Genomic DNA, 27605 nt, shown 5'->3' with positions numbered 1-27605 from the left:
TATTTGTCCTCATGCATCGGCAATTCAATGGAAATATCACAATGTGACCTAGGTAGAGAATCAGACACATCACTTATATTTTCATGCATAATAACATTAGTGTCTAAGAAGATTCAACTATTCCTATGTCATGCTCATCTTCACAGAATAATTGTACGAATCCCATGTCAATATCAAAATCATATGAATTACAATGAGTATTAGAAAAAACAACATTCATGAAGGTCGAGGGCGAGAAGCCATATGTTATTGAACCAACAGGTTCCACAATATTTTCATGTTCTTCTAACACATCATCATAATCATCATAATCATCATCATGGTAGCATGCATATTGGTCCTCATTAAAAGTGGTGGTGTCGTTAGTCGATTCATGTTCCTCTAAATTAGGTTCATATTCAACATCATTTACATGAATGGGACTAGACACTTCATTAGGGACAACATACATTTCCTCATGAATTTCCTCCTTTTGTAGGTGAAGCAAAATCTGATCTAAATATGCCTGAATTCGTGATGTAGATCTATCGAAGTTTTGCTCACTGAGTCTGAAAGCTTCTGTGGTGGAGTCTAAATTCATGGGAGTACAAAATTCTTCATGTTCAAATTGTGGTGATTGGTACATGTGTGCATGGTCATTAGGGTTTATAAAAGATTGATCGCAACCCTCAAAGGATTGATTATGGTCCCAATGACTACCATTCTCACAATTTATGGGCATTTCATACCTTGGATTTTCTCTAGATTGCCTAAAATTATGCAAAATATGACAATTCTCAACAGGGTGGTCTAAACTACCACATGCAGGACATGCATAGATTTCAGGTTGCCTAAGAAAATTAGATGTGACAGATTCCTCATGTGATTGCATTTCTAAAGCTGCGATTCGAGCTTCTAATTGATCCACAAGAGATGATTGTGTGAGTGAGGCATTAGCAAAATGTTCATTTTCACGTTGTGGCAAACGATGCATGTGTGAATAGTCATTAGGGTTCATGTATTGAGGCTCGGGACTTTGAAAATGTCCATAATAATTCCTATGACTATTGACATCATGGTCTATGGGAGGTTCATAACGTGAAGTATGTCCACGCGCAAGTTCTCTAAGGGATTTGTTGTATTCCCCAACTGTAGACCAAGATCTAGACATGATTGGGCTCAAAGGCTAAGTAAAGAGTTTACAAAGCTCAAAATTTGGTTTTTAAGGGATTGGACTTTTTGGAAAAATTTGGTTTTGTTGGGAAAAATTTGGTTTTGGCGGGAGACATTTGGTTTTGATGGGAAAAATTTTGGTTTTTAGGGAAAGATTTGGAAAACTTTTTGGTTTTTATGGGAGAATTTTGGTTTTGTCGGGATAAGGAGGAAGAAGAAAAATTTGGTTGTTAATGTGGGAGCAAAATAAAATTTGGTTTTAGAATTTGGGAGCAAGTAAAGTAATTTTTTTTTTTTTTTTTTTTTTTTTTTGAACTTATCCTAGCATAAATTAACACAACCCATAAAAGAAAATAAAAACAACAATAATAATTACAAACCCATAAAAGAAAGTAAAAGAAGAAAAAGTAAAATTATTACAAGCCCAAATAAAAAATAAAGAAAAACAAAAATTATTACAAGCCCACAAATTAAAAATGGAAGCCCACAGGTTGGGTTCTCTTAATGGGTTTAAGCTTACCTTTGAAGCACAGCCCAGCTGTTCAGTTTGGTTGCAAAAGCCCAGTTGGGCTTTGGATCATCCTAAGCTTTGGTTTTTTCCGAGGCCCAGTTGGGTATTTCAGTTGCAAAGCCCAGTTGGGCTTTGTTCTTTTTCAGCTGCTTGGAATCAGCCCAGTTGGGCTTTGGATCATAGCAACAGCAGGACCAGCAGGGGGTAGCAGCAGCTTTGGCCTGGCACCAGCAGGAGCAGCACCACAGCACAGCAACAGCAGCAGTTCAGTTCAGCAGCAGAGCAACAACTTCAGCAACAGCAGCTGCACCAGGGTCAAGCAGCAGTTCTTGGCAAGCAAGTCTCAGGAGGGGCAGTTCATCAGCAACTCAGGGGCAGCCTCAGCAGCAAGAGGCTCTCAGGCACAGCAGCAGCTTCTCCAGCACTTGCCTTGGCAGCAGCAGCAGCAGGTAGCCGAAGTTGTCAGCAGCAGTAGTATTGCATGTTTGTTTCTCAACTTCACAGCTACCTAGTAATGAGAGAATTAGTTCTCACAACAACAAATTTCAGGCATTCAAGATGACACTGCTAACTCAGTACACAACTCAGGCATTCACAGCAGCAAATTTCAGAGTTCAGTTGGTACCAAACCAAGATGCCAATGACCCAATGATCAATATGCAGTAGCAGTTAAGATGATGTAGTAGCAGATAATCAAAAGAAATATGCAGCTAACTACAGACAGACAACTGCAGCTAACACAGGGTGCTGAGTTGCAATTACAGAAGTGCAAAAAATTGAAACTATGCGGTGATGCAGGACAAGATTCAGAGATGCTAATGCAAGTTACACTAAAATGCAAGAATGCAATGCATGATGAATATGCTAGAATGAACTAACATGCAAAAACAGCCCAGAAAAAATTCAACACAACACAACCAAGTCCCCGGCAGCGGCGCCAAAAACTTGGTAGGCCGGGGACAGTGTATAAAAAATGGAGAAAGTTAAGGCCTACAGTGATACCGCAAGTGCACGGTTTCGATGTAGTGAGTGCACAAGTACGGGTCGATCCACAGGGACTTGGGTGTGTTCATGAAGATTCCTAAGCTAAATGGCAGTGACAGTGCAGTGAGAACAATGAGAAGGCAGTAAAGAGAAAAGCAAAGCCAAGAGGCAGTGAACAGGGCAGTGAAGATGATGAGTGAGCAAAGCAGAAAGAAACAAGGCAATATAACAAAAACAGTGACAGTGACCAAAGGTCATAGGCAGTGGGTGAGCAGTGGTGAAAGCAAACAAAGCAGATGAAGGGAGCTAGGATCATTAATTCCACCACTAACCTACACCATGTATTCAACGACTACATTCTTGTTCTTGTGATGACATGGGTTAAGATGTGGTCTGCCCTATGTCTAAGAAGTTTCTCCACTAGAGAAATCATCCCCAATAAGACATTGCTCCATAGCACTAGTTATCTGGCTAAGTATAACTAGTCTAAGGCTCAACATGGTCTGGTTTAGCATGATTGGTGGCTATGTCCACATAGAGATATTCTAACTACAGTGGATACATGGCATCCACTGTGAGAGCAATTTGCAGACATGCCAAAGTGATTATCTCCTAAACATTTTTAACATTCAAGAATGCATATTCACATCACACAGGATAGCAAGTTAAGGCTTCCTTAAGACCCTAGCAATTGAAACTAACACATGATAAAACTGAAATTAAGACAAAACAACATATGAATTGAAGTTCAAACAAAACAGGGCAAACATATGAGAAACTGGCTAGCCCAGTTCTCTACAAGAGTGAAACTGGCTAACCCAGCATATCTTTAACACTAATCCCACACCCATATTTATACCCAATACCCAATTAGGGTTTACAATCAAAATCCCCAAATTTGAGAAATTAGGGCTTTTAGAAATTGGAGAAATCTCACCTAATTCTCTGAAATTGTTGTCGACCCATAACTCCTCTGTACTTGTTCTTCCTCCTGCTCCAACAACTCTACTGATGCCCTAACTCGAGGTGTTTTATCTGCCCTCACCTAGGTTTTATTGAGGAAAGGTGAGAGATGGCAAAACAACTAGGTTAGGGGGATAGGGATTTCGGGCTTTGTTGCTGTCGAGTGAATGGGGTGGTGATGGTGATGGTATGGTGGTTCTGATGCATAGCCTGTGAAGGAGAAGGTGAAATCGATGTTTTGGGAGAAGGGTGCGTTTGGGTAGCTGGTATAGGGTTTGGTGCTCCAGTGTGTGGCGGTTTCATCAAGTTCGATGATTTGCGAAGCGAGAGCTTTGGATACGAAGATGATGAATTGATCCAACGGCGAGATGGAAGGAAGCGAGGAGCGACCGTTAGATGCGGAAGTACAACGAAATTGATGGCTCGAGATGGAGTTAGGTGTTGTAGTGTTAGACAGGAGCTTCAGACTTCGATGTACTGGCGATGCTGCGACCGTAGGATGCTGAGATGATCCAATCTAACGGCTACATGAGAAGTGGGTTATGGATTTGGGTTTTGGTTTGGGAGATAAGTTGGGCTTGGGATAATTCTGAGCCCATTTCTTCTTTAAGAACAATTTCTTCCTCTTCAAGCCCACTTCTAGCCTTTTGGTCTTGTGCACAACATTCTTCGCGGCTTCCTTGTGTAATTCCTCCCGGCTTTTCACCACTCTTCAGCTCTTTTCCGCTCCGCAAGTTATCCAGACTTTATTTATTACCTAAAAATGCAAAATTAAGTAAGAAAAATATTTATTCTTGAAAACAATGAAAATACAGAATATGGGATAAAATGTAGAATTAATGCACAAAAGATGAGTTAAATCCCAAGAAAAATATATAGAAATATGCACTTTTTAGCACTCATCATTATCGTGACGGACAATGAAGTAGCATTGATGAACGCAATAGAGAAAGTCTTCCCATTGGCACATAATATGCTTTGTACATTTCATATATGGTGCAATGTGATGAATAAGTGCAAGCCTCAACTTTGTCCACCTAAGAGGAAAGGATTAGAAGAGATTAGTAAGCTGCCGGAAGATGAACAAGAGGATGCAAAAGAGGAATTCGATAAACAATGCACCATAAATCACGCTAAATGGGTTGCCTTCTCCAGGGAATGAGATACATTGACTTGGTCTCTCACCGAAGAAGAGTATTATCTAAATCTTGCCGAATTTATAGAATATTGGTCTAGCCCCGAATATCCGGAGGATATAATAACTTATGTGGTGGAACAATGGTTGGAACCGCACAAAGAGCGCGTCGTCTATTCTTTTACCAACAACTATAAACACTTTGGTAATCAAGAGACAAGTTTGGTAGAATCGGCTCACCACTAGTTGAAGAAAAATCTCTTTGAATGTGTCGATAATTTTGTGGTTGTGTTTAACGCAATGGAGAGTTACTTCAAACGCGATATTGAGAGAATTAAAGAGAAGTTCCAAAAAAGCCGCATCATGAAGTACAAAAAGATTGTAGACAAAGGTGGTAAGATCAATAAAATGGCGGACCTTCAGTTGTTCAAAGGACTCCACTATAATGTTTCACATGCTTGTATTAAGAGGTTAATGGTTGAGCTGAATTTGATCGACATATGGGGAACCAAGCCGGACGAGGTGTGTGTTTGCAACATGAGGAAGTCTATGGGACTCCCTTGTCGCCACATGGTAGCTAAGTATAAACATGGCATAATACCTTTAAGCGATATTGATCCATATTGGAAACAATTAAGTTTTGTCCCTCCTCCAAAGGGCGTTGTCGGAGAAGAGTTTGGTGACAATGAAATGTGAAGAATGGTTATCGAAATGTACTGGAACATGAACAAACTCGAAAGGAAAATCTTATTGGATGACATGCGTCCAATCGTTTTTCCGCATACTTCGGAGAATGTGCAAGAACCGGATAAAGGCATGGGCAAAGGTAGGCCAAAAACCAAAGAAACAAAAAAACAAGTTAGAGAATATGCAAAGGTGTTGGCTAAAAGGAAAAGTGAAATTAATCATTTTACTAGAGATCCTTCGGGGTATGAGTATACCGCGGCGAAGTACCAAGAAGATTCTAAGAAAAGGGGAAGGAAAATTATTGAAAAAGGCGAGTCAAGTGAACGGGATATGAAGAAAAAAGGACCGAAGTTACACTCTCAACCTACTCCGTCGGAACCGAGCCAACCAAGTCAACGAGACGTGAATCTAAAGGCTCCAATTGATACACCACCTCTTGATGATAAAAGGTACTTGGAATAGCTACCTCCTTACATTAGAGATTATGTCACATCCACCCATGATGTCCCTCCGGATTGTAATTGCGGTTTCCATGTAGTCGTACAACAAATAGGGCCTTTCACTCAAGGTGCCAAGATATATAATGATAATCAAATCACTTATGTCCGTCAAAGGTTGTTGATGAAGCTAAAGGAGAAACCGGAATTTTACAAGACAATGTTGTCCGATGGCGATGGTAGTCTCAATATGCAATTTTTTAGGTATCAAATCCGTATCCACGGGGCCAATCCAATCACAAGGGATCATTGGATGGCCATGCCGATATGTGGTCACTTAATCGCCGACGCATTCAATTGCGTGGTTCATTATTTCTCAAAAGGTGATAGTTTCACATACACTCCCAAAACAACCATATGTGTCGAGCAACATATAAGTAGGAGAGTGGTGATTGCGCTCGTTAACAACAACCATTTTATAGTCGTTCGGTTACAATACAATTTTCCATTGCCTGCGATATGCGGATGCTCTTATTGGGATGGATTTAACCCCGACACAATGTAGAGTTGGTGCATTATGTATGAACATAACATGGAGATATGAAAAGCTTTGGCGGAATCGAACAAAATTATACACGAAGGTTCAATTTCCCTTGGGATGATTAAATATACCCTTAGCTAGAATATGTATGCTTTGAACATCATCATAAGAATTAAAGATTGTGTTTTTTTGTATTTGGTCTTATGTATGCTTTGAACATCAACATAAGAATTAAAGATTGTGTTTTTTTTTGGTATTTGGTCTTGTTTTTGTGTTATTTGCTCATATTTTGTTGTTTTTCGCAATGCATTTTATAGAAATTCGGTTAAGAAATGAAATTGCAATACAATAGCGAACTATTACATGACAGAAGTTCGGTTAGGAAATGAAAATTATAAGCCAATGCCGAAATAAAATTACATAACCGAACATAACACTTAATATCCAAAAACGCGTTATGAAAAAGTTTTTAAGGATGCGGAAGTGATCTTCATATTTGAAATCCTTTCTTTTCCATCGTCGTCATTCATTTTTTGATGTTAAAATGATTTCCTCGTATGTTTCACCCCTAAGTCGATACCTCCATACAATACGAAATAAAGCCATAAATTCCACAACTCTATCTTTAATCTTTTGAAATCGAATGAACAAAGCTATATGATCACGGTTATGAGGGTTTGCTGTGTAGGAGCAGAATTTCTCGTGAATTTTCCCCCAATAACTTTGACTCATAATCCCATTCATTCTTCGTTCTTCACCCCTCTTTGGATAGTATAGTATGTAGTTTCTGCAAAGAGAAAGATCTTCATCTAGAGTAAATTTAGGAGTAGTAGATGCCATTTCTAGAATATTTTGACACAAATTGTTAACTATGAGACACATATTTATACTACTGAGGTGTATAACGGCTATAAAAATAGCCGTTATTTTGAAATTTGTGTCATTTAAATTTCAAAATACAAAGTTCGGTTTCATAAGAAATGCATCGACAAAACCGAACTCCGGGGTTCGGTTTGAAATTTATACATATAACCGAACTTGGTTGTCTCAAGTTCGGTTAATTCCGTTAAATCAAGGTAACCTAACTCAGCCCAAAAAAAATCAAAAGCTACAGTGTATTATTCGGTTACCTGGTATAAAATGGCAGGTAACCGAACTTAGGAAAATTTTCACTGGTTTTTAAGATCCACAGTTCGGTTACCTGGTATTATTTTGCAGGTAACCGAACATTGCACTGTATCTTTTGAAATTTTGTTGTTGCAGAGTTCGATTATATTGCAAAATCTGCGCACAAACTGAACTTGTGGACCATCAAGTTCGGTTGTTTACGATATTTAGTTTACTAACCGAACATTGCACTGTATCTTTTGACATTTTGTTGTTGCAGAGTTCGGTTATATTGCAAAATCTGCGAACAAACCGAACTTGTGGACCATCAAGTTCGGTTTTTTACGACATTTAGTCTACTAACCGAACATTGCACTGTATCTTTTGAAATTTTGTTGTTCCACAGTTCGGTTATATTGCAAAATCTGCGAACAAACCGAACTTGTGGACCATCAAGTTCGGATATTTATTCTACGAACCGAACTACCTGATTATTTCTTAAAATTTTGAATTTAATGAAACACATATGAGTCAAATAGTCAAATAATTATGAAATTCATTTACTAATCCATATTACTAAATGTTGGAAACAAACATAAGAAAACAAACTACCAAATCCGCAAAACAAAAGTCTTCCAAACATAAGCAAACAAACTACCAAATCCGCAATAAAAAAGTCTTCCAAATATAAGAAACCAAAGTACTAATTGTTGCAATCACTCATTTACCACGACCACTACGAGAAACTTTTCTAATCTTGCGTTTAGGAGCTTGAGGTCGTCCATCGTCACTAGGAGTGTCATCTCCACTGCTTTGTTTTTCAACCATCCGACTTGAATCTTCCCCTTGTCGGCGACTCCTCTTCAACGTCATGGTATGTCTTGGATCAACCTGGCTTGTATCGACAAGGTTGGGATTAAAAACATTAGTCCATTGGTTGTAGAGGTCTGTTTGTTGTCGAGTGTCCATCGGCTCTCCACTCCGGATTTTTGCCATCATTTTCTTCAACAATTTAGCACTTGCCTTCACCTTTTGTCAATCAAAAACATAATTAACTATTATTTTTCTATATATTATAACATTTTGAAAAACAAAAATAAGAGTAAATATCTTACCGTCGAATTCCACAAGCGCAAGGCGTCATCACCACACATAGGGGTATGCTTCATAAGTTTCTGAGCCTCCTTCTCTATTGCTTTCGGTTTTCCTTTATCAGCACGGGTTTATTGGACACTGTTTATTACACGAGGATTACAAAAATGTTCATACCATTCCATATATCCCTCGTCAGCGGCATTTGGCTCATCAAACGAATCTTGCAACTCTTCGACTGGAACAAGATAATTCCCAAAGTTCCTCCAGTGGTCCACTAATAGAGCAGGATCGTATTTGGGGGAGAAATTCTTCTCGGTGTTCTTATTTCTCTGCTTCTTCACCTTGAAGTTGAAGTCTTATACTTGTGGGACACTGTGGACACAAGAAAGTTGTCTCAATACTCTTCGAGGATTATACATTGTACAACCTCCAGGATGAAACAATGGTCCATTATAAGCCGCAACATGTGAGAAATCAATTATCTGAACGTCCTCCTCGTCTTCATCTGATGCAATGGTGTAAGGATGGAAAACCACATCTTCCACTGTTAGCTTATCCAATGTATCCCTCAACTCCAACACCTTTTTCTCCTTACTCTTTTCATGTGAGTTCAAAATTCATATTTACCCGATGTAGGCTTCCGATAAGGCCAAGGAGTGTGAGCATGATACAATTTCAGTTTAGGGAAGTGGTCGTACACCCAAACCTATGGAAGGAGCAACAAATAATACATTCGCAATATGATTAGTAACAATACACATTCATTCACTAATATATTGAAACACACAAACAATAATTTAATGGGGTACCTGAACAAGGGTGTATAAGCCTCCAAAACATAGACTCTTGAGCCTCGAAGTTTTTCTGAGTTCCGCTTGAATGAATGAAAGAACCGCAACGCCCCAACAGTAGTTGTTCACCTCATTCAGGGGATCCAATAGCTGGAGGTAATGAGCATTTACCACATGACCTGAACTTTCCGGGAAGAAAATGGTTCCTAGTTGATATAACAAATAAGCAGTCACATGGTGCTTAATTTTCTCCTCTGTCATCACCAACTTTCCTTGAGCAACCAAATCTTTCGTCCCTGAAAACTCATCATACAAGGTTTTGAGCTTGATCTTTTTCAACTTCTTCTTGTACGTGCGGTCTTCCTCATACTCATTATATTCATCACCTTCCTTAGGCTCTTTGTTAGCTCGTCTAAACTCACATTGTGCCTTTTTATCGCTCCATCCTATACACTTTTCGACTAGCTTTTTAAGAAGTTCATAACTCATCAAGGGATCGTAGCTATCTCGAACACTTGTTCCCGTAATTGGTAGGGCTGTGATTCTAAAACAATCATTCAGAGTTATTTCCATCTCAGCAAAAGGTAGATAAAAGGTATCCGTCTCTGGATAAGCCCTCTCGGCAAATGCAGTAACAGTGACATCATCAAATTTTTGGTGCGCATGTTGTATCTCGTTCCATAGCACACAATCAAATACCGCAAAGCGGACCTCATCACACTCATTATCTATACTCCATATCTTGTTCTTTTGACATTTCAAAAAACAAACAACATTATTATGATCCTACAAAAACAACATCATATCTTATATACTAATAATATATATAGAAAAGAACAATATATGTCAAAATATAATAAAATGACTGAGAAATATTGATGGTTAAGATTGAACCATACCTTTGTCGCAAAGATCTTGGCAGCCCATGAGTTTTTGTAGCCCATCAATACCGCCACTCCATCTCTTGGAGTACCATAAGTTGGATTCGTTGGCGGCAAACACAAATTGTCATCCGAGATGTATGAATATCTAGCACAAGGCTTTTTAGGCGTCTTTCTAGGTCTTTTTCCTACTATTTCTACTTGTTCCTCTTCCTCTTCGTCTTCCTCTTCATCCAAGTCATCCTCTGATTCATCATTATCTCCATCTTTATCTCCATCTTCCTTATCTTCTTCACCGTCATCATTGTCATCCTCATTTCCTCCTTGTTTTTCAGTTGGTTCCTCTCCTCCACCTTGATTATGTTATTGATTGCCCATCTCTTCCACAATATCTTCGTTGACTTTATTGATTACATTATCAACATTATCTCTATTGACATCATCTTGGATGACAACACCCGGTAATGAACCACATCCATAATTAGCATTTTTGGTTCCACGCTTATTGAAACCAAGGTGTACTTTGACTCTAGGGGTGGGAGTTCTCATATCTTCTAGTGAAGGTTGGTTTGATTTTTTTCCTTTCCGATTAATTAAGAAAACAAAATATATTAGCTTAACCGATAAATGATTGATTTCAAGAGTGTTCAATTGGCTCGGCGGAAGGTTTGGTTAGTAGGAAAAATTCATGAAAATAGGCCAACTATAAAAATAAATAAATTGTGTTCCAGGGTAGAGTTCGGTTTGTCCAGTGTTTTTGCAAACATATCGAACTCCACAAATATGTGTAATTAGGAAAGAGTTCGGTTTTTGTTAAGGTTTTTTGCGAACACACCGAACATATTGTGCAAAGTTCGGTTATAAGAGAACTCAACATAGTGGGAAAAGTAGTAAAGTTCGGTTACATGGAAAATTTGGTTTTTTTTTTTTGTATTAAGGGTAGAGTTCGGTTACATTCCAGTTTTTCACATTTATGCGAAACAATCGAACATAGTAAAAGAAGTTCGGTTATATGGGTACTCAACATACTAGGAAAAATATAACAGTTCGGTTACATGGAATTTTTTTTTTCGATAATAACGGTAGAGTTCGGTTACATGCCAGTTTTAACATTTTTTGGGTAACAACCGAACTCAGAGTTCGGTAACCTAGTTTTAAATCCCATAAAACCGAACTGTTCTTCGTGTTATTCATATCAGGGAGTTCGGTTAAGAAACTAGGGCAAAAAAAAAGCGTTCTAACCGAACTCATCATTGTAACTTCCATATGAACCCTATTTTGATGATTTCTATTCAATTGAACCGATGAAAATCAAATTAAAAGTAATGGGTTTGTCGGGAAATACCTGCGGATCTGTCCCATGGCAGACTCAGGGTTAATCTTGAGACTGTTACGCCGAATCAATTGTTCACCTTCCGGTTCAAGTTCTTCCTCATTTTCATTTACTTGATTAGCTAGATGTCCTAAGGGTGGACCTGTTCTTGGGAGTCTTTTGGTTTGCTTTTGACGAACCATTATATACTTGATTGATTAATCGACGATGAAAATTTTATGAATCGACGATGAATCCATGAAGACGAGTTTGAAATGAAGAAGAAGAGAATAAGAGGATAAAACAGTTTTTGCGGCCGATTTAAGGTAGGGTTAATGTTTTAGATTAGGTTTCTCGATTAGGTAGGGTTTTATTGTTAGGGTTAATGTTAATTAGGTTAAGGGAAAACTAGTAAACTCACTATGCAGGATTAGGGTTAGGACATCTCTTATAAAACAATCCCCCCCCCCCCCAAAAAAAAGGCTGGTCCCAAAAAAAAATCGTTCTAAAAAATTATCCACCTTGTGTAAGAGCACAACTTAACGGGCTTCAGATCGGGCCTGCCGAAGTGCAGGTCTACTGCTAGCAAAGAAATTTCTCACTATGATTTTCCTAGTCATTTTGATGCAGAAACATAGTGTACCAGGTAGCGAATATTCTGATCGACTGCAATGGTATGGTTTCCTAAAGTTTAATCACCTCTCTGCAATGGGGAAGATTTCAAATGCATTTGAAAGGGTGGTCGTGGAGAAACAACGAAAGTTTTTAATTTAATGATGATCTAGACGTAGTCTACGATGTAAAAGAAGAGGGGTGTTTCATGTTCTGCACCTTTGTTGCATACAACACTTGATAACTTGAAACTAAGAGATGAACAACAGGTTCAACGTCAATGAGAAACATATATGATCAAGAATCATATAATTGAACTAGGGAAGGACTAGTTACAAAATAGCAGTATGCACAACACCAAATGTGCAAATCTGTTCATGTATTTAACTGTAAGAACCAAACAGGCACATAGTACTAACACAGCATTTCACCACTGTCCATGCAGTGTAAGACCATAACTGCACACTGCAGAAATTGATAGATTAAAAAGTAATCTCAGATAGGACTAACATAAGTTTTTCACAGATTGAAATCAAAAGATGAATTCAGAAAACAAGAACATCTGTGTTTTCACAAACAGCCAAACACACCTTCGAAACCAATGCCATCAACAGACATTTAATTACCACCATGGAGACGAAGGACAAGGTGAAGGGTGGACTCCTTCTGAATGTTGTAATATGCAAGAGTGCGGCCGTCCTCGAGCTGATTTCCAGCGAAGATCAACCTTTGCTGATCTGGAGGAATTCCCTCCTTGTCCTGGATCTTTGCCTTCACATTGTCAATAGTGTCAGAGCTCTCTGCCTCCAAGGTGATGGTTTTTCCAGTTAAGGCTTTCACAAAGATTTGCATACCACCACGAATACGAAAGACAAGATGGAATGTGGATTCCTTCTGGATGTTATATTCAATGAGGGTACGTCCATCTTCCAATTGTTTCCCAGCGAAAATCAACCTCTGCTGGTCAGGGGGAATCCCTTCTTCATCTTGTATTTTCGCCTTCACATTGTCAATGGTATCCGAACTCTCAACCTCTAAAGTGATGGTCTTTCCGGTAAGTGTTTTCACAAAAATATACATTCCACCTATGATACGAAGCACCAAATGGAGAGTAGACTCCTTCTGGATATTATAGTCAGCAAGGGTGCGACCATCTTCCAATTGCTTTCCAGCAAAGATCAAACGCTGCTGGTCTGGAGGAATACCCTCCTTGTACTGAATCTTGGCTTTTACATTGTCAATAGTATCTGAGATCTCAACTTCTAAGGTGATAGTCTTTCCTGTAAGGGTTTTCAAAATATCTGCATTCCACCTCTAAGTCTCAGAACCAAATGGATAGTGGATTCCTTCTGGATGTTATAGTCAGTCAGGGTACGCCCGTCTTCCAATTGCTTTCCAGCAAAGAACAGCGTCTGCTGGTCTGGAGGAATTCCTTCCTTATCTTGAATCTTAGCCTTTATATTTTCAATGGTTTCTGAGCTTTCAACCTCAAGTGTGATGGTCTTACCAGTTAGGGTTTTCACAAAAATCTGCATCTGTAAATCAATGAAAACAACAATCTCATCAGATACTGATCTGAAGAACTAAAATACAATAACAAAGAAACACATATGAAATCCAAATTGAAACTAGATGAACACCAAAGCACCATCAACTTTCATCATCTTTTAAACAGGATCACTTGTCTAAATCTTCCATTTGCACATTCTAAAATCAAAATTTAGCTGAAACTATAACCTAAACATGATCAAATTGAAATCATGTGCACATTCTAGAATTCAAATTTAGCTGAAACTATAACCTAAATATGATCAATTTGAAATCCTAGGCAGACCCTAAGATCAAAATTAGCTGAAACTAAATATGATCAAACTGAAATCCTAGGAATTGTAAAATCGAAATTTAGATGAACCTATACCCTAACCATAATCAAATTGAAATCCTAGCCCTAAAAAAAAGCAATTTGATCAAATCAATAACTAAGATCAGATTACCTTAGAGAGAGGAAGATGTTGAAAAACCTTATTTTAGATCGCCAAATAACAAGGCCTAGGTTGATTTCTTCTGCGAAGAGATGAAGATGATGATTGTGGATTTTTTTTTTTAACCAAGGAAAGAATTTATATTAAACAGAAGTATTTGATACATCACGATTTATGTAGGGAATTAAAAAAGGAGGTGGATAAAACTACCAATCCCCACATAGATTATGTTTACGAGCTTCCTTCGCTATTGCATCTGCAGCTTTATTACCAGACCTATACACAAAACTACAAGACCAAACATGATTTATATTACATATGTTTACAAGTTTTCGCAGAAGAGGCATACTCTGCCAGTGACAAAGAGAAGATTGTTGTTGAAGAAAAGAACAAATTCCCAGATTATCACATTCAGAAGAGGCACACTCTATGGGTAATCCACCTAGCCTTTTAGGTAAACATACCTTTCTCCAAGAAATGTACTTTTGAGAACGAGACTTGCTGTAACTGTTCCACCAATAGCTTCTCTGAATTCTTTCCATTTGTTGAAGAGTTACTTCAGGTAATTTGAAAACCTGCATTTGATACATACCCATAGAGCTTAGAACAGAATTAACCTGAGTAGTTCTTCCTGCTTGATTCACAATTTTGCTCTTCCAACCCTGCAATCTATTATTCATGTTATCAATAACACCCTGACAGTTCTTATGTCTGGATCTATGCAGCAGAAGAGGTATACCGAAGTACCATAACTTTCATACCAAGAATACCAGTGATATTAGACTTATGAGCATTAGAAGTGTGCTTGCCAAAAAAATAAGGTTGATTTCTGCATATTTATCACCTGACCTGAAGCTTGTCCAAATAAATGAAGCAAGTGTTGAAGCTGCTGCATTTGAGTAGAATCATCTTCAAAAAATAACAAACAATCATCTGCGAAGAACAGATGATTGATTGAAGGGCAGTGATGATTAATTCTAATCCCTGAAATACAAACAGAGTCAACATTAAGCTGCAAAAGATGGGTCTCCTTGACGAATACCCCGAGTCGGAGAAAAAGTTGAAGAAGGACTGCCATTGATAAGAATGGAAATATTTGAAGTAGATATACACTGGTCTATTAAACTAATATAATCATTATTAAAACCCAATTGCCGAAAGATGGAAAGAAAAAATGACCATTCAACCCTGTCGAAAGCTTTCGACATGTCTAATTTCAAACCAACCAAAGCCTTCTTAATCTTTTTACGTTTCATACTATACAAAATCTCATGAGCAATAATGATATTGTCATGGATATGTCTTCGTGCAACAAAGGAATTTTGAGTAGGGGAGATAATATCAGGAAGAAGGAGTTTAAGACGGTTAGCTAAAATTTTAGAAATAATTTATAGCTAACATTGCACAGACTTATGGGTCTGTAATCAGCAGGTGTTTTTGGGTTTGAAATTTTAGGGATTAATACCTGATAGGTATGATTGATGGCTTTGAGCATATGTTTATGAGTGAAAAATATTGAACCATGGAGATTACCTCAGTGCCCACAATATCCTAACAATGTTGATAAAATCCATCTTGGAACCCATCATTACCCGGAGAAGCCCAAGGCTTGATTTGAAATATCACATCCTTTATTTCTTGAGCATGAGGCACCTGGATAAGTAAATTGTTCTGTATTTCTGAAACACAAGGTTGAAAAAGCTGCAAAATCTCGTTAATAATCTGAGGCTTAGAAGAAGTAGCAATATTCTTAAAATGGTTGGTAAATATAGCTTCAATATTACTTCTGCTATCAAACCAAATGCTCAAGGGACCCTAGATATAATTGATAGTTGACCTTCTCTTATTGTAATTGGCTATCGAGTGAAAATAAAAAGTATTTCTATCTGCTTCAAGAAATTTATCACCTGCTTTTTGCATGAAGAACTCTTTTTAAATCAAAATCCATTGTTGCAAGGAATAGCTTAGATGCTTAACCTGAGGATGAGAAGAAGGCAAATTGCGGTCATAGCAAAATTGTAGCTGATTCTGAATATTTTGAAGGTTATTTTCGATGTTGCCAAAAGAAATTCGTTTCCACATCTGCAACTGAGTTCTGGTCAGTTTTAATATAGTAGAAAACTGAAACGAAGGAGACCCCGAAAACTGTTGTTTCCAGCTGCGTGCAATAGTATCAGTACAATAATCCATTTTAAACCAACACTTATAGAGTTTAAAAGCAGAATGCTTTGTAGCAGAAGGAACTGTATGCAGTAAAATCGGGCTGTGATCAATGATTGTGGAAATTGGTGAAGAGATAAATGGTTAAGCCTTCATTTATATTGGAACCAAATACTAAAACTATCCTCAGTCCAACACGGAATAGAATATGTCACGAACTGCCTAAACATATTATGTGGCACATTCTGGAATCCTCTCAAATATTCCGGTGCAAAGCTGAAAGATGTTTAAGTTTTTAACTCCGGATTTTCGACCTTGATTCCGTAGGAGCAAGTCAGAATGATTGAAAAATAGAACCATCTGATTTGATTCGTTCTCAATAGCCATGAGATGATCATCTTAGGGTGATCCTTTTGTGGACGGATGCTCCTATTACACTCGTAGTCTCTGAAGGATGAGAGTATGAGACACTCTGTCGATGGTGGTATGGGTCACATTGTTGCATGACTCTCATGCTCAAACAAGTTCGGCCGTAATAGCCAACTCGGAACTAGCTTAGAGTTCCTACTTAGTCAGGAGCATGACCGGCTTAGGGTAACCTTTTTTTTTTCTTTTTTTGAAAATACAGAAGTTTCTTACAAGGTTTAAAAAAGGAAAAACAACTACAACTAAAGATTACATAGATTATCTCATTCAAAATTAGGGCCACTGATTTCTTTTTCTTTTTTTTTGATAAAGAAGGAATATATTAAGAGGAAAGGAAAACACAGAAGTTTCTTGTAGGTGTAAAAAAGGAAAAACAACTACAATTAAAGATTACATAGGTTATCTCATTCAAACAAAAATAAGATCCAAATTAAGAAAGACGCCGTTGAAATTTCTTTTAATGCCAGATTTGGAAAGAGAAGCCCATGAGTAAAGAAGAATTCTTGCATTTTGACATAACTGGTTTTCATTTTTAGACATTTCCCCAAATGTTCTTGAGTTCCTTTCAATCCATACTGTCCATATTGGAGCTGCAAGGATTAGAAACCATATCTTCTTGTTTATTCCTTGTGATACGAGACTTCCCCAAGACTGTAAAAGAACTAAAATAGAAGATGACCACATACCATTTACACCGGAGGATGATAAAAGGTGATTCCAAATGTTTATGGCAATAGGACATTCAAAAAACAGGTGCTTGACACATTTTTTAGCATTGTTACAAAGTATACACTTGTCAACATGATAATGACCCAATTGACTATCTACTCAATTGTGATTAATCTATCATGTGCCGCCAACAGTAAGAGAAAACAAATTTTTGTAGGAATTTTGTTGTTCCAGATAGTTTTGTGCGGGAATTGTAAATGCTTTTCACCATGGTGTAGGGATGAGTATAGAGAACTAGTAGAGAAAGTACCCGTGGCCATTAACGTCCATCTTCTGCTATCTTCTGAATTGCAAAGCAGTGGAGGATCAGGTCCAACTCTGCCTCATTATCAGTTAGAGCCCTTTTGAAATGTAAGTTCCAGCTTATAAAATTGCCATTTGTCGTGATATGCGATATCGAACCTTTTCTGTTATTGCTGGTCTTGAATAGCGCAGGGAAAGAACTTTTAAGAGGACAATCTCCCACCTGAACATCGCACCAGAAAGAAATACTTGTACCATTTTGCACTACCAATGATGAAAACTGTGAGATTTTTGTCACTTGCTTGGTGATAGCTTTCCAACAAGAAGAACCATAAATATATTTAACTTTGTCAGGCATCCAAAGCGAAACAGATTTACCATATATGTCTTCAATGATAGAAAACCAAAGTGAGTTTTTTTCCAAACCAAACCTCCAAACCATATCTGGCTTACGGAAACTCATACGAAGCAAAAAATATCCATATTTTCGTGATGGTCCATGTTTGTATGGACAAAAAAGTTTCACTATTGTTAGATTTATCATCCATATTTTTGTGAAGTCTAAATGGTGATCCACATGATCATTGGATGACAGAATAAGATTTTTTCTTTTTGTCTTTTGCTTTCTCATCCGATCACTTAGTGGCCTTATGTACTTTTTCTGATAGACTTTATCTTCGTCCGGCCACTTAGTGACCTTATGGTAAATTTGATTAAAAACACAAAGATAAATATGTGGGTCCTTATTTTTGAGTATTTTCCTCTATTCAGTCACTCTTTTTTTTTTTTTTGAAGCATGAATTTTATTAGATTACTAGGAAATTGTTACATAAGAGTATATTATACCCCATGATTCATCAGGTACAATAAGATTGGTAAGCCATGAATCTACGTCAGCTTGATATTGGAGCCGAATAGCGGTCTTCAGTTCGGAACTGCATCGAGGGTGGTTGGTGTCGAATGCCGAAAGGCCTTCGGTCAATGCTTTCCACAAGGCCTTCAGAACCATTCGGCCTTCGGAACCATTCGGTCACTTGGTGATTTTATGGAAATTTGTTTTTATTTTGAATATATTAAAAATATAAAAATATATGTGGATCCGTATTTATGGATGTTTATCTAGATTTCATAGTGATATAGATTTCCAAGTGCGAATAAGAAAGGATTTCCTTGCATCTAAAACAAGTCTATCGGCCAACTGGTTTCCAGTTCTATATGAATGAACTTAAAACCCAAAATATAGTGACAGTCCTATAAGATGTTCATTGCTTCCTTCACCATCCACAGATACTATCAAGACATCAAAGTATCCTTTCCTTTAGTGGACTTTACAATTCGGAAAATGGATCATTTGTCCAAAAAATTTTAAAACATGGTTCAAATGGACGAGTAAAAATTAGTATGGGTAAAATGGCCAGAAAATTTTTAACAAGGATGAAACTGGATTTATCGCGGGTTAAACTTAAAAATAGCAAGGATGAAACTGGATGCATCCTGATATAAATTAAAAATAAGAAAAAATATTTGAAAATTAGTAGGATGAAACTGATTACATCCTGGCTATTTTTATATTTTTGTCCATTTGAACAGTATATTTTTAATTTTTGGCAATTAAACAGTATCAAAATGTGATTTTGGTCTTTTTAACCAATTTTGGTCTTTTTCATCCACAAATTGTTAATTTTGATCTTTTTAACCAATTTTGTGTTTACAATTCTTTCAGGGTCCATTTTCATCCAAAAGTTCTCCGTCTACTCTCTCTAGCACATTTAACTCTTGTAAAATAGCTAAAGCTTCTGCCCTAAAATTTAGGAAACGAACTGTGATATATCTCGTGATCTGTAGGGGTGAGCAAAGCATTTATACCCGCGGATTTCAGCTGGCCAGTCCGAATTTTAACGGGCAGACACACCTGGCTCGCGCTTTGGTAGATTTGACGTGGGCGAATTTTCTTAACCGGAATGTTTTCATGGGATGAGCGCCAATGATACATCACCCATCCATTGGATACCGGGACATTTTTTTTTATATTGGAAAAAAATATGATGAATATTATAGGCAAATGCTAAATGCCCTACATATAGTTACTTACTGATTAGGAATTAGGTTTCGAGAAATTCGTTTCCATTCCATCATTTCATGCGTTATACTTTCACGAGCGGGGTCATACACAAAATTTCTCCTTTATTAGGGCTTGATTGTCACTAATTTGCAAGATGGTTGAAGGACGACGTAAATTTGTTTCCAAAAAATTCGTAACTAGTGATTTCGATTCGAAAATATAATACAAGATAGGCAGACAGTTTATAATCTCATACCACAGTTTGTGTGGTGGAGGTGTTGAGTAACAAGAACGTCTTTTCGTGTAATATCGCATACAAGATTGTGTAATCTCACACCAAGTACTAGATGGATGTAGGTTTTGCTGGGATCAATGAGACTTGGATTACAAATCAATTCTCCAAGGATGGAAACTACATCTAGAGGTTAATCACGGCCACAATTATAAACACAATCCGGAGAGAAAGAAATGGTAGAAGATTTGAAGAAAACTACCTTTACAAAACCGATGATGATCTCTTCTTTGAAGCTAAATCGTCATTTCTGGCATTGCAGTGGCTGCAGGTCTTGGAGTTCATTTGAACTTTTCCTCTACAATGATGTCTTGGCATGTTATTTTCATATAATCTTTAGTTTTGATTTTCCTGTTCTTTGTTTTATCTACTTTTGGTCAAACTTTATATATATTCCTCCTTCTTTAATGCATCTTATCTTTCGATAAAAAAAAACAAAGAATGTTTAAGACCTATAAGAATAAAATCAATTACGAGGAGTGACTACAGAAAGAAATATGTTTTATGAATTAAAACTAGATTTGTGCCGATGCTAAGCACCGGGAATATTTTTTCTTTCAATTTGGTGTGTACGGGGCTTCGCCTCTCCCGCGGCGATGCATTTTTGATTTGGTGTGGCGGAGAAAATACATTAAATTGGTGGAGAATATGTGCATATTTTATTTATTTTTCTTTTAACTTGGTGTACGCGGGGTTCCTCCCCACCCCGTGGCAATGCATTTTTGATTTGGTGTGTGCTGGGCTTCGCCCCACCCTATGACGATGTATTTTTAATTTGGTGTTGTGGGGCAAATACATTAAATAAGTGTGTGGAAAAAATACATTAAATAGGTGGAGAATATGTGCAGATTTAATTTGTTTTTTCTGTTTATTTTCACAGAGATAATGTGGATTTTTCCCCATTTATATATTAATTTGAAAAAAAGAGTCCTAACACAATAGTTACTCGATTTCTAAATTGAATTTAGACTTCCATTAAATTCCAAACACGATAAGTTAGGTTTTTCTTTTAAGTTTGTAAATTTTGAACCAATTATACGTTGCCTTAATTTTTTTTTAAATCAATCATACGTTGTCGAATGTCCTCCCCAAAGGTTCGTTTCACAAAAATAAAAAAAATGTTTGTTTCGGCCAATAGAAAGCGAAAGTTTCCTCGCCATTCAACGTGGGAGATTTGTTTGTCTAGGCCTTTAAGTCCTTAGATATGTATTAAGGCCAAGCACTATGATGCCCCTTTTCCCCACCTTATCCCTCATATGAAGGGGAAAAACCAAAGTTGCAAGTAGGATGGTCTTCCATATCCGTACACATGTAGGGATATCCCTCCCTTTCCCTACTAGGAGGATCACATCTGATCTTCCCTGTAGGGAAGGGAAATCACACGGCTACTGAGTTTCCGTAGCATTTTATATGGCTACTGAGTAGCCGTTTCTGTAAATATATTTGTTTGACCTTTTTTCGCTTACACCTCTCTCACACCCGATCATAACCATCAATCATTAATAATGGATCTATCTTCTCCACCGTCGGATCCCAACGGTCATTTTTTCAAAATCTATATAAATAACACTCTAATTCTCTACTCAAATCACCCCAAATCCTCTCTTCTTACAATTAGTTTTCTTCACTAAAATCTCTCAAATTTTCTTCTTTAAGTAAGAGTTTTATATTTTGTTTTTCTCATCAATGTCGGAGACCCAAAAGCAAAAAAGTAAACATAGAGCGATATTTAGTACTTTGGAAGATAATCACATTGTTACTTAATATTGTGCTCTTGGTTATAGCAGTTATGTAGATAAGAATCAGTTTTATAAAATCCTTTTTCAAAATTTATGGAAGCTTGTGGTGGGAATCCACACGAGCGTACTATAAAAACCGTTCGTAATCGGTTTAGCATAATCAAGAATGAAGTGGATTAGTTTTCCGAATGTGTTGCAAGAGCCGTTGCAAGTAATCTGTACTTGGACTCTAATAACCAGGTGTGTTATCTAAATATGTTTATTATAGTTGTTGTATATGTTGTTTGTAAATAGTTTAATTTATGCGTATCTTATTTATGGTTTGTTTACATTGATGTAGATGATAATTGCGAGAAGCTATCATGTTGAAATACACAAAAAAAAAAACTTTAGTCGAGATATTGAGTATGACCTGCTTAAAGATGTTCCAAATGAACCAAATGTACAAGTAGGTGTAGCTGAAGATATGGACCAAGATTCTAATCCTATGTCATCTCAATTTCATGGAAATTTCTCAAATATGTTTAATAATCCAACCCAATCTTCTCAAAATCCACCTACAAGCCAATTCATCGAGACTCCATTAGCAAATCAAATTCCAAATGCTTATAATGTCCCTACCGGTATCCCTTTTCCATTAGGGTATACCCCTAGTACGAACCCAAGTACAATACCTGGAACATCTTCAGGTGGATTTACAGAAGATAAACACAAGTCGAGGGTAGCAAAAAGAGCCCAAATTAATAAAAGGGTCTCTGGACCAAGGAGACCCACTACACCATCCTTGCAAGGCCCCCATATGAGCGACGCGGGTAGTAAACTTGTTGATTTTCGAAAAGAATCCCGAATGACGGTCGCACCTCGTCAGCAACAACAAAACCGAATTATGAAAAGGTTGCTAGAGAAAACGCAACAACAAATTGAAGTTAATCGAGAGAGAGAGAAAAGAGAAATAATGCGAATCGATCTCCAAAAGCTGGGTCCAAATGCAAAAAAAATACTTTGAATTAAAACAGAATGCCATATTGTCAAGGAAGTTGGAGAGGCAAGAACATAATCAGATCAATTTTTAATTAAAAGTTTGTTTTAGTCTTTAATTATTGAGTTTAATTAGAATTTTATTTTTGATAGCTTAATTTCATTGTTGTTTTTTTTAAGTAAGGTCGTGTTTCAGTTCCTGTAATGTAGTTTCCTTTTTCTCAATAATATTAATTTTTATATTTCTAATTACGATAATTTGAATTATATTTTCTTACACCAACAGATATTTTGTAACGACTATGTTATCAGCTAATTTCCAACGGCTACTTTCAATGCCTATTATAAATTGTAATAAGCTTCCTCAACACAAGAAATCCAAAATAGTTGGCCTTAGTTTCCTCTGTGTCTCCTTTTTTTTTTTTGAAATTAACATGGTAATGGTTGGGTATATCGTAGAAGAAGATGTTGCAATCACCACAACATTTGTAAATGCTGCTACTCTGCCTATTGAAGATGTTCAAGAACTCTCTTCCTATGAAAAATGGACGCTGGTGTTCGACGGATTTGTACAAGCGTTTGGAAATGTTAATCACCGAACCAGACGACAAGTTCAACAACGGATTTCTCAAATTGATATAGCGGTTCGCAAGTACGTTAGAATTCAAAGAAGGATTCATGGTTACGCCCCACAACACATGACAATTACGATTATTGTAGGTCATCATAAATAGTTATGATATTTTAAATGTTGTTGCCACATACATACTAACCTATTGCTTTATGTTTGTTTTGCGTAGGAGGAAATGGCCAAATTTGTGTATCGACTAGATACTCGTACATAATTTACATGTTGTTAGTGCTACTTAATCTTTAAGACTAACATGGATAACAGGGATGTTTACAATCCGGAAATGAATGTCGGCGATCCTCCAGAAGAAGGACCTGATGCATAGTATATGCGGTTGTTGTTTAAGATTTTGTGGGTACATCTTCTATAACTCGTCCACTAGGGGTTTAAAGGCTTGTTGCACGTGCTAAGTGAAATCGAGATTACTACGACAAGTAACCTAGGTTTGTATCCAATAATTGTAATGTACTTTATAACAACTAATTTCAAACGACTATATCCCAACGACTACTTTATAACGACTATTTTTGACGGATATTATAAATTGTATTATCTACTATCTCCAAACAACAAACACCTATTTTCATACACTTTTCAAAACTTCTCAAGTATTTCAATACCTCTCATACCTCTTTATACGAACACAACCATGGGATTATTTGATTTAATTGAAGATTTGGCAATCATCAAAGAATGGTACACCGAAAGTTGAGTAGTAGGTCTCTCCCCTGTAATGGCAGAGCCTAAAACCTTTTGGGAGAATATATATAACCAATATAGACAAGATTATGGGAATCCAAAGAGAAGAAGCCTTCAACAAATTCATGATAGGTACCAGATTATCCAAAAAGCCATTTGCGATTTTATATCTATTCAACAACGGATCTTCAACGCCAGCCATATTAGCCTGTCCCCTCAAAAATTTGTAAGTATTTAAGAATTATTTTCGTATAAAGTTAAATTAATTGATTTTAAATTACAACAATAAGTATATTGCATTGTGTTATTGTAGCACGACGTCGTTAGAGCGTGTTATTTTGAGGAAAAGGGTGAAGCATTCAAATTTGATGAAAGCTACAATTTCATAGTTTTTAAAATCCCAGAGTATCAATCGTCATACAATTTATCTGGTTCATCCAGTGAAGATTGAAAGTATAATAAATAGTTGTGTAGATTTTGTGGTTAAATCTCTGTGTAAACTCTCACGAGACTATAACTCGTCCAACAGGGTCATCTAGGTGTTTAAAGGCTTGTTTCACGTGCTAAGTGCAATCGTGATTACTACGACAAGTAATTTGGATTTTTATTCATGTAGTTCTAATCTTGTTGTCTATTTTGTGGAATTTCATTTTTATTTATGTTAAACTTTAATTAAATAAAAGATAGAACATCAGATCATATGTAGATTACAAGAACACTTAAAGATAAAAGATTACATTAATATAAAATAAAACATTCAAATATAATCATTCTTCAAGATTATTGTTCCAAAGACTTGATTAACATCTAATGCAGAAACACATAAAGACAGCAAATTACATAAATATAAAATAAAACATTCACATTTAATCATTCTTCAGGATTGTTGTTCTGAAGACTTGATCAACATATGATGCGGGAACATTTCAGCGATAAAGCTATATTTCGTCGGGAATGTAGGTATCATAACTTGCTTTCAATAGCTGATGACATTCATCATATGGAAAATTGTCGCTTGTCTAGTTAAGATAGTCTAAACGAGCAACACTTTTCTGAAATTTTAAAAAATAAACTTAACTTAAAATTGTTATAATTTTAGGAAATAAAAGAAATTTGTTAAAAGTTTCTTACCCTTTGTTCATATGACATTCCAGGATTACGTATGTTAACTTCAGCCTGAATCGTGACAAAAGTGATGATCTCCTTGTTGATCTTGCTCCACCTAGTTCTAAGACCTCCTTTGTATCTCGCATTTGGATTTCCGGATATGTTATCAAAAAATTCAAATACATTCTTCCAGAATTGGTTGCTAGTGTTCTGAAGTACGTTCAAAATATTGTTTTTGCTTCAATCCGTGCTTGTGTAAGACCAAAATATAATAGAATTTTGGATAGCTTTGTAGTTGCAGTAAATCCTACACTACACCCCTCACAAGATTTCATTAACATTCAACTCATTTTAGATTAACAATCTTAATTTTATTGATGAATCTTTGAACAATCTTACAAGAAAATATAAAGGAATCAAGAATAACCAATGTTCTAGATTTTCTCTCTCCTATTTACTTGATTCTCACTCAGAAAAGATCTCTCTCCTTTCCTTTACAAATGAACGACTATTTATAGGGAATTACATAGTGGATGACAGCTAATCTGTCCTTTATTTTCGGATATGGCTTGCGACATTCTCGCAACCTTACAAATGTTAATCTCGCAAACTCTCTAATTTTCGCAGGACCATCACATTTTTCTCATGATTTAGTTGATGTCGTTTATTATGTCATTTCTGAAATTGTTCCGCGACACTGTTGTGTTGTGTTGTTAATAATTTCGCTGAGGCATTATTGCTGCGATATTCTGATCCTACAAGCTTTATTTGCAAAGTTATTTGGTATATATAGAGATATGATGAGAGCATATAGAATTCAAATAAAGAGTGCCGTTATACAACAAAAATTACCAGTACAAGTAAAACCAAAAAATTAGTCGTTATACAGTGAAAATGACCACTACATATAAATATAAAGATATCCATTAAAAAGTTAAAAAAAAAACTAACCATTTACATTTAAAACCATGGATTATTTTCATTACCATGATGTTGGTACGTGGTTGTACTTTGGTTGAGTTGTTCAGACAAATTACAAGGATGGTAAGATTCTTCTTGACCGTTGGAACAAAAGAATCCGTCGACGGTCCCGAATCAAGAGAATGGCCTGGGGTTGATGATTCACCTGTATGTGGTGGCAGATACTCTTTGACAAATCTGTGATGGAAATCTGAACCGTATTTGATTTTGTGTTGCAGTTCCTCTGTGTGGTCGAAATATAATTGTTGTAGAGCCAAGTTTTGTTGTTCCGAATCCTGATATGCCTTACACCATGGTGTGGAATTGGAAAACACACAAAACTTGCAAGTATACAAGGTCAAGCTTTATAATATAGGGATAAGAAAGAGTTAGTCCACAGGGAGCGGGAGCATACAAGAATTTTCCTAAGCTATCAATGGGTGCAAAGCACTATGGCAGTGAGCAGTGATGGATGAAGGCAGATACAAAGAACTAAAACAGTTAACACAAGATGGCAGCACAGCAAGGATTAGATGGCAGATGATATAAAATAACAACAGCAAGGAACCAAGGCTGTAAGCCAAGGGCAGGGGTGAGATTGTGCACTGACTTCAGTGCACACAGCTTCAAAATGCAAGAACTAAGCAAAACAGTAAAGGAAAGTGACTAAGCAGTGAATAAAAGCAGAGCTGGAATTGTAAGTGACTGAAGAAAGGAATTGTGGCTAAGCTAATGGCTTAGAATCCACCTTGGTGTCCTAGCCAAACAATGTAGTTCTAGGTTGAAATTCAGACCCTAAGCATACAATTGGAATGGAAAGAAAATCAGCTTGCTCAACTAATGTGCTCCTAGCATTGACTGTCTTTTGACAATACAATCAATCACAAGCACACAGATGAGCACTAATCTCTCCCATTGCACAAGAAAAACAAGCATTAAGGCTCTAACCTAGCAATTCATCATCCAACAATGCACTAAGGCTTCATCTGAGCCTTAGCTGCAGTAATTTAGTTCATGAAAAACATGTTAACAGCATCAACATTCATCATGCAAAATAATTCAAACATAACATACACACAACAATCAACTGTTAACTGCATAAGAAGACTGAAATTGGAATTGCATAATATTTTGGTTTAATTCTCTACTGGCTAGTCCAGAGATCATCCCCCCCAATTCACAACCCTTAACACCTATTTATACAAATAAACAAAATCCCCAAAAATCAGGACCACATCAGTCCAATTAGGGTTTGGTGAAAATACAAAATAAATCAAAGAAAATCCTACCTAACTATGATAACAACCCTAATAGACTAACCCATGCTTCAATTAGACGTACAATTGATTTCCCCAAAAAGTTCCCAAATCAGAAAAATTAGGGTTCTTA

The 27605-nt window shown here is 36.8% G+C and overlaps 1 protein-coding gene and 1 pseudogene across 1 annotated transcript; both read right to left on the bottom strand.

Moving 5' to 3' along the window:
• Positions 1 to 8237: 8237 nt before the first annotated feature.
• Positions 8238 to 11799, bottom strand: LOC113352663. Its single transcript, XM_026596460.1, has 5 exons — positions 11697 to 11799; positions 10486 to 10637; positions 9826 to 10150; positions 9422 to 9582; positions 8238 to 8546 (listed from the first exon to the last, which is right to left on the bottom strand). Exons 1-5 carry the CDS (start codon positions 11797 to 11799, stop codon positions 8238 to 8240), a joined length of 1050 nt encoding a protein of 349 aa, XP_026452245.1.
• Positions 11800 to 12719: 920 nt separating this feature from the next.
• Positions 12720 to 14361, bottom strand: LOC113350333 (annotated as a pseudogene).
• Positions 14362 to 27605: the final 13244 nt, after the last annotated feature.

The sequence above is a fragment of the Papaver somniferum genome, chromosome 2 (genome assembly GCF_003573695.1).
Source record: "Papaver somniferum cultivar HN1 chromosome 2, ASM357369v1, whole genome shotgun sequence".
In the NCBI taxonomy this organism is placed as follows: Eukaryota; Viridiplantae; Streptophyta; class Magnoliopsida; order Ranunculales; family Papaveraceae; genus Papaver; species Papaver somniferum.
The sequence above is the reverse complement of the archived record's forward strand: the minus strand, read 5'-3'. Positions and strand labels throughout refer to the sequence as shown.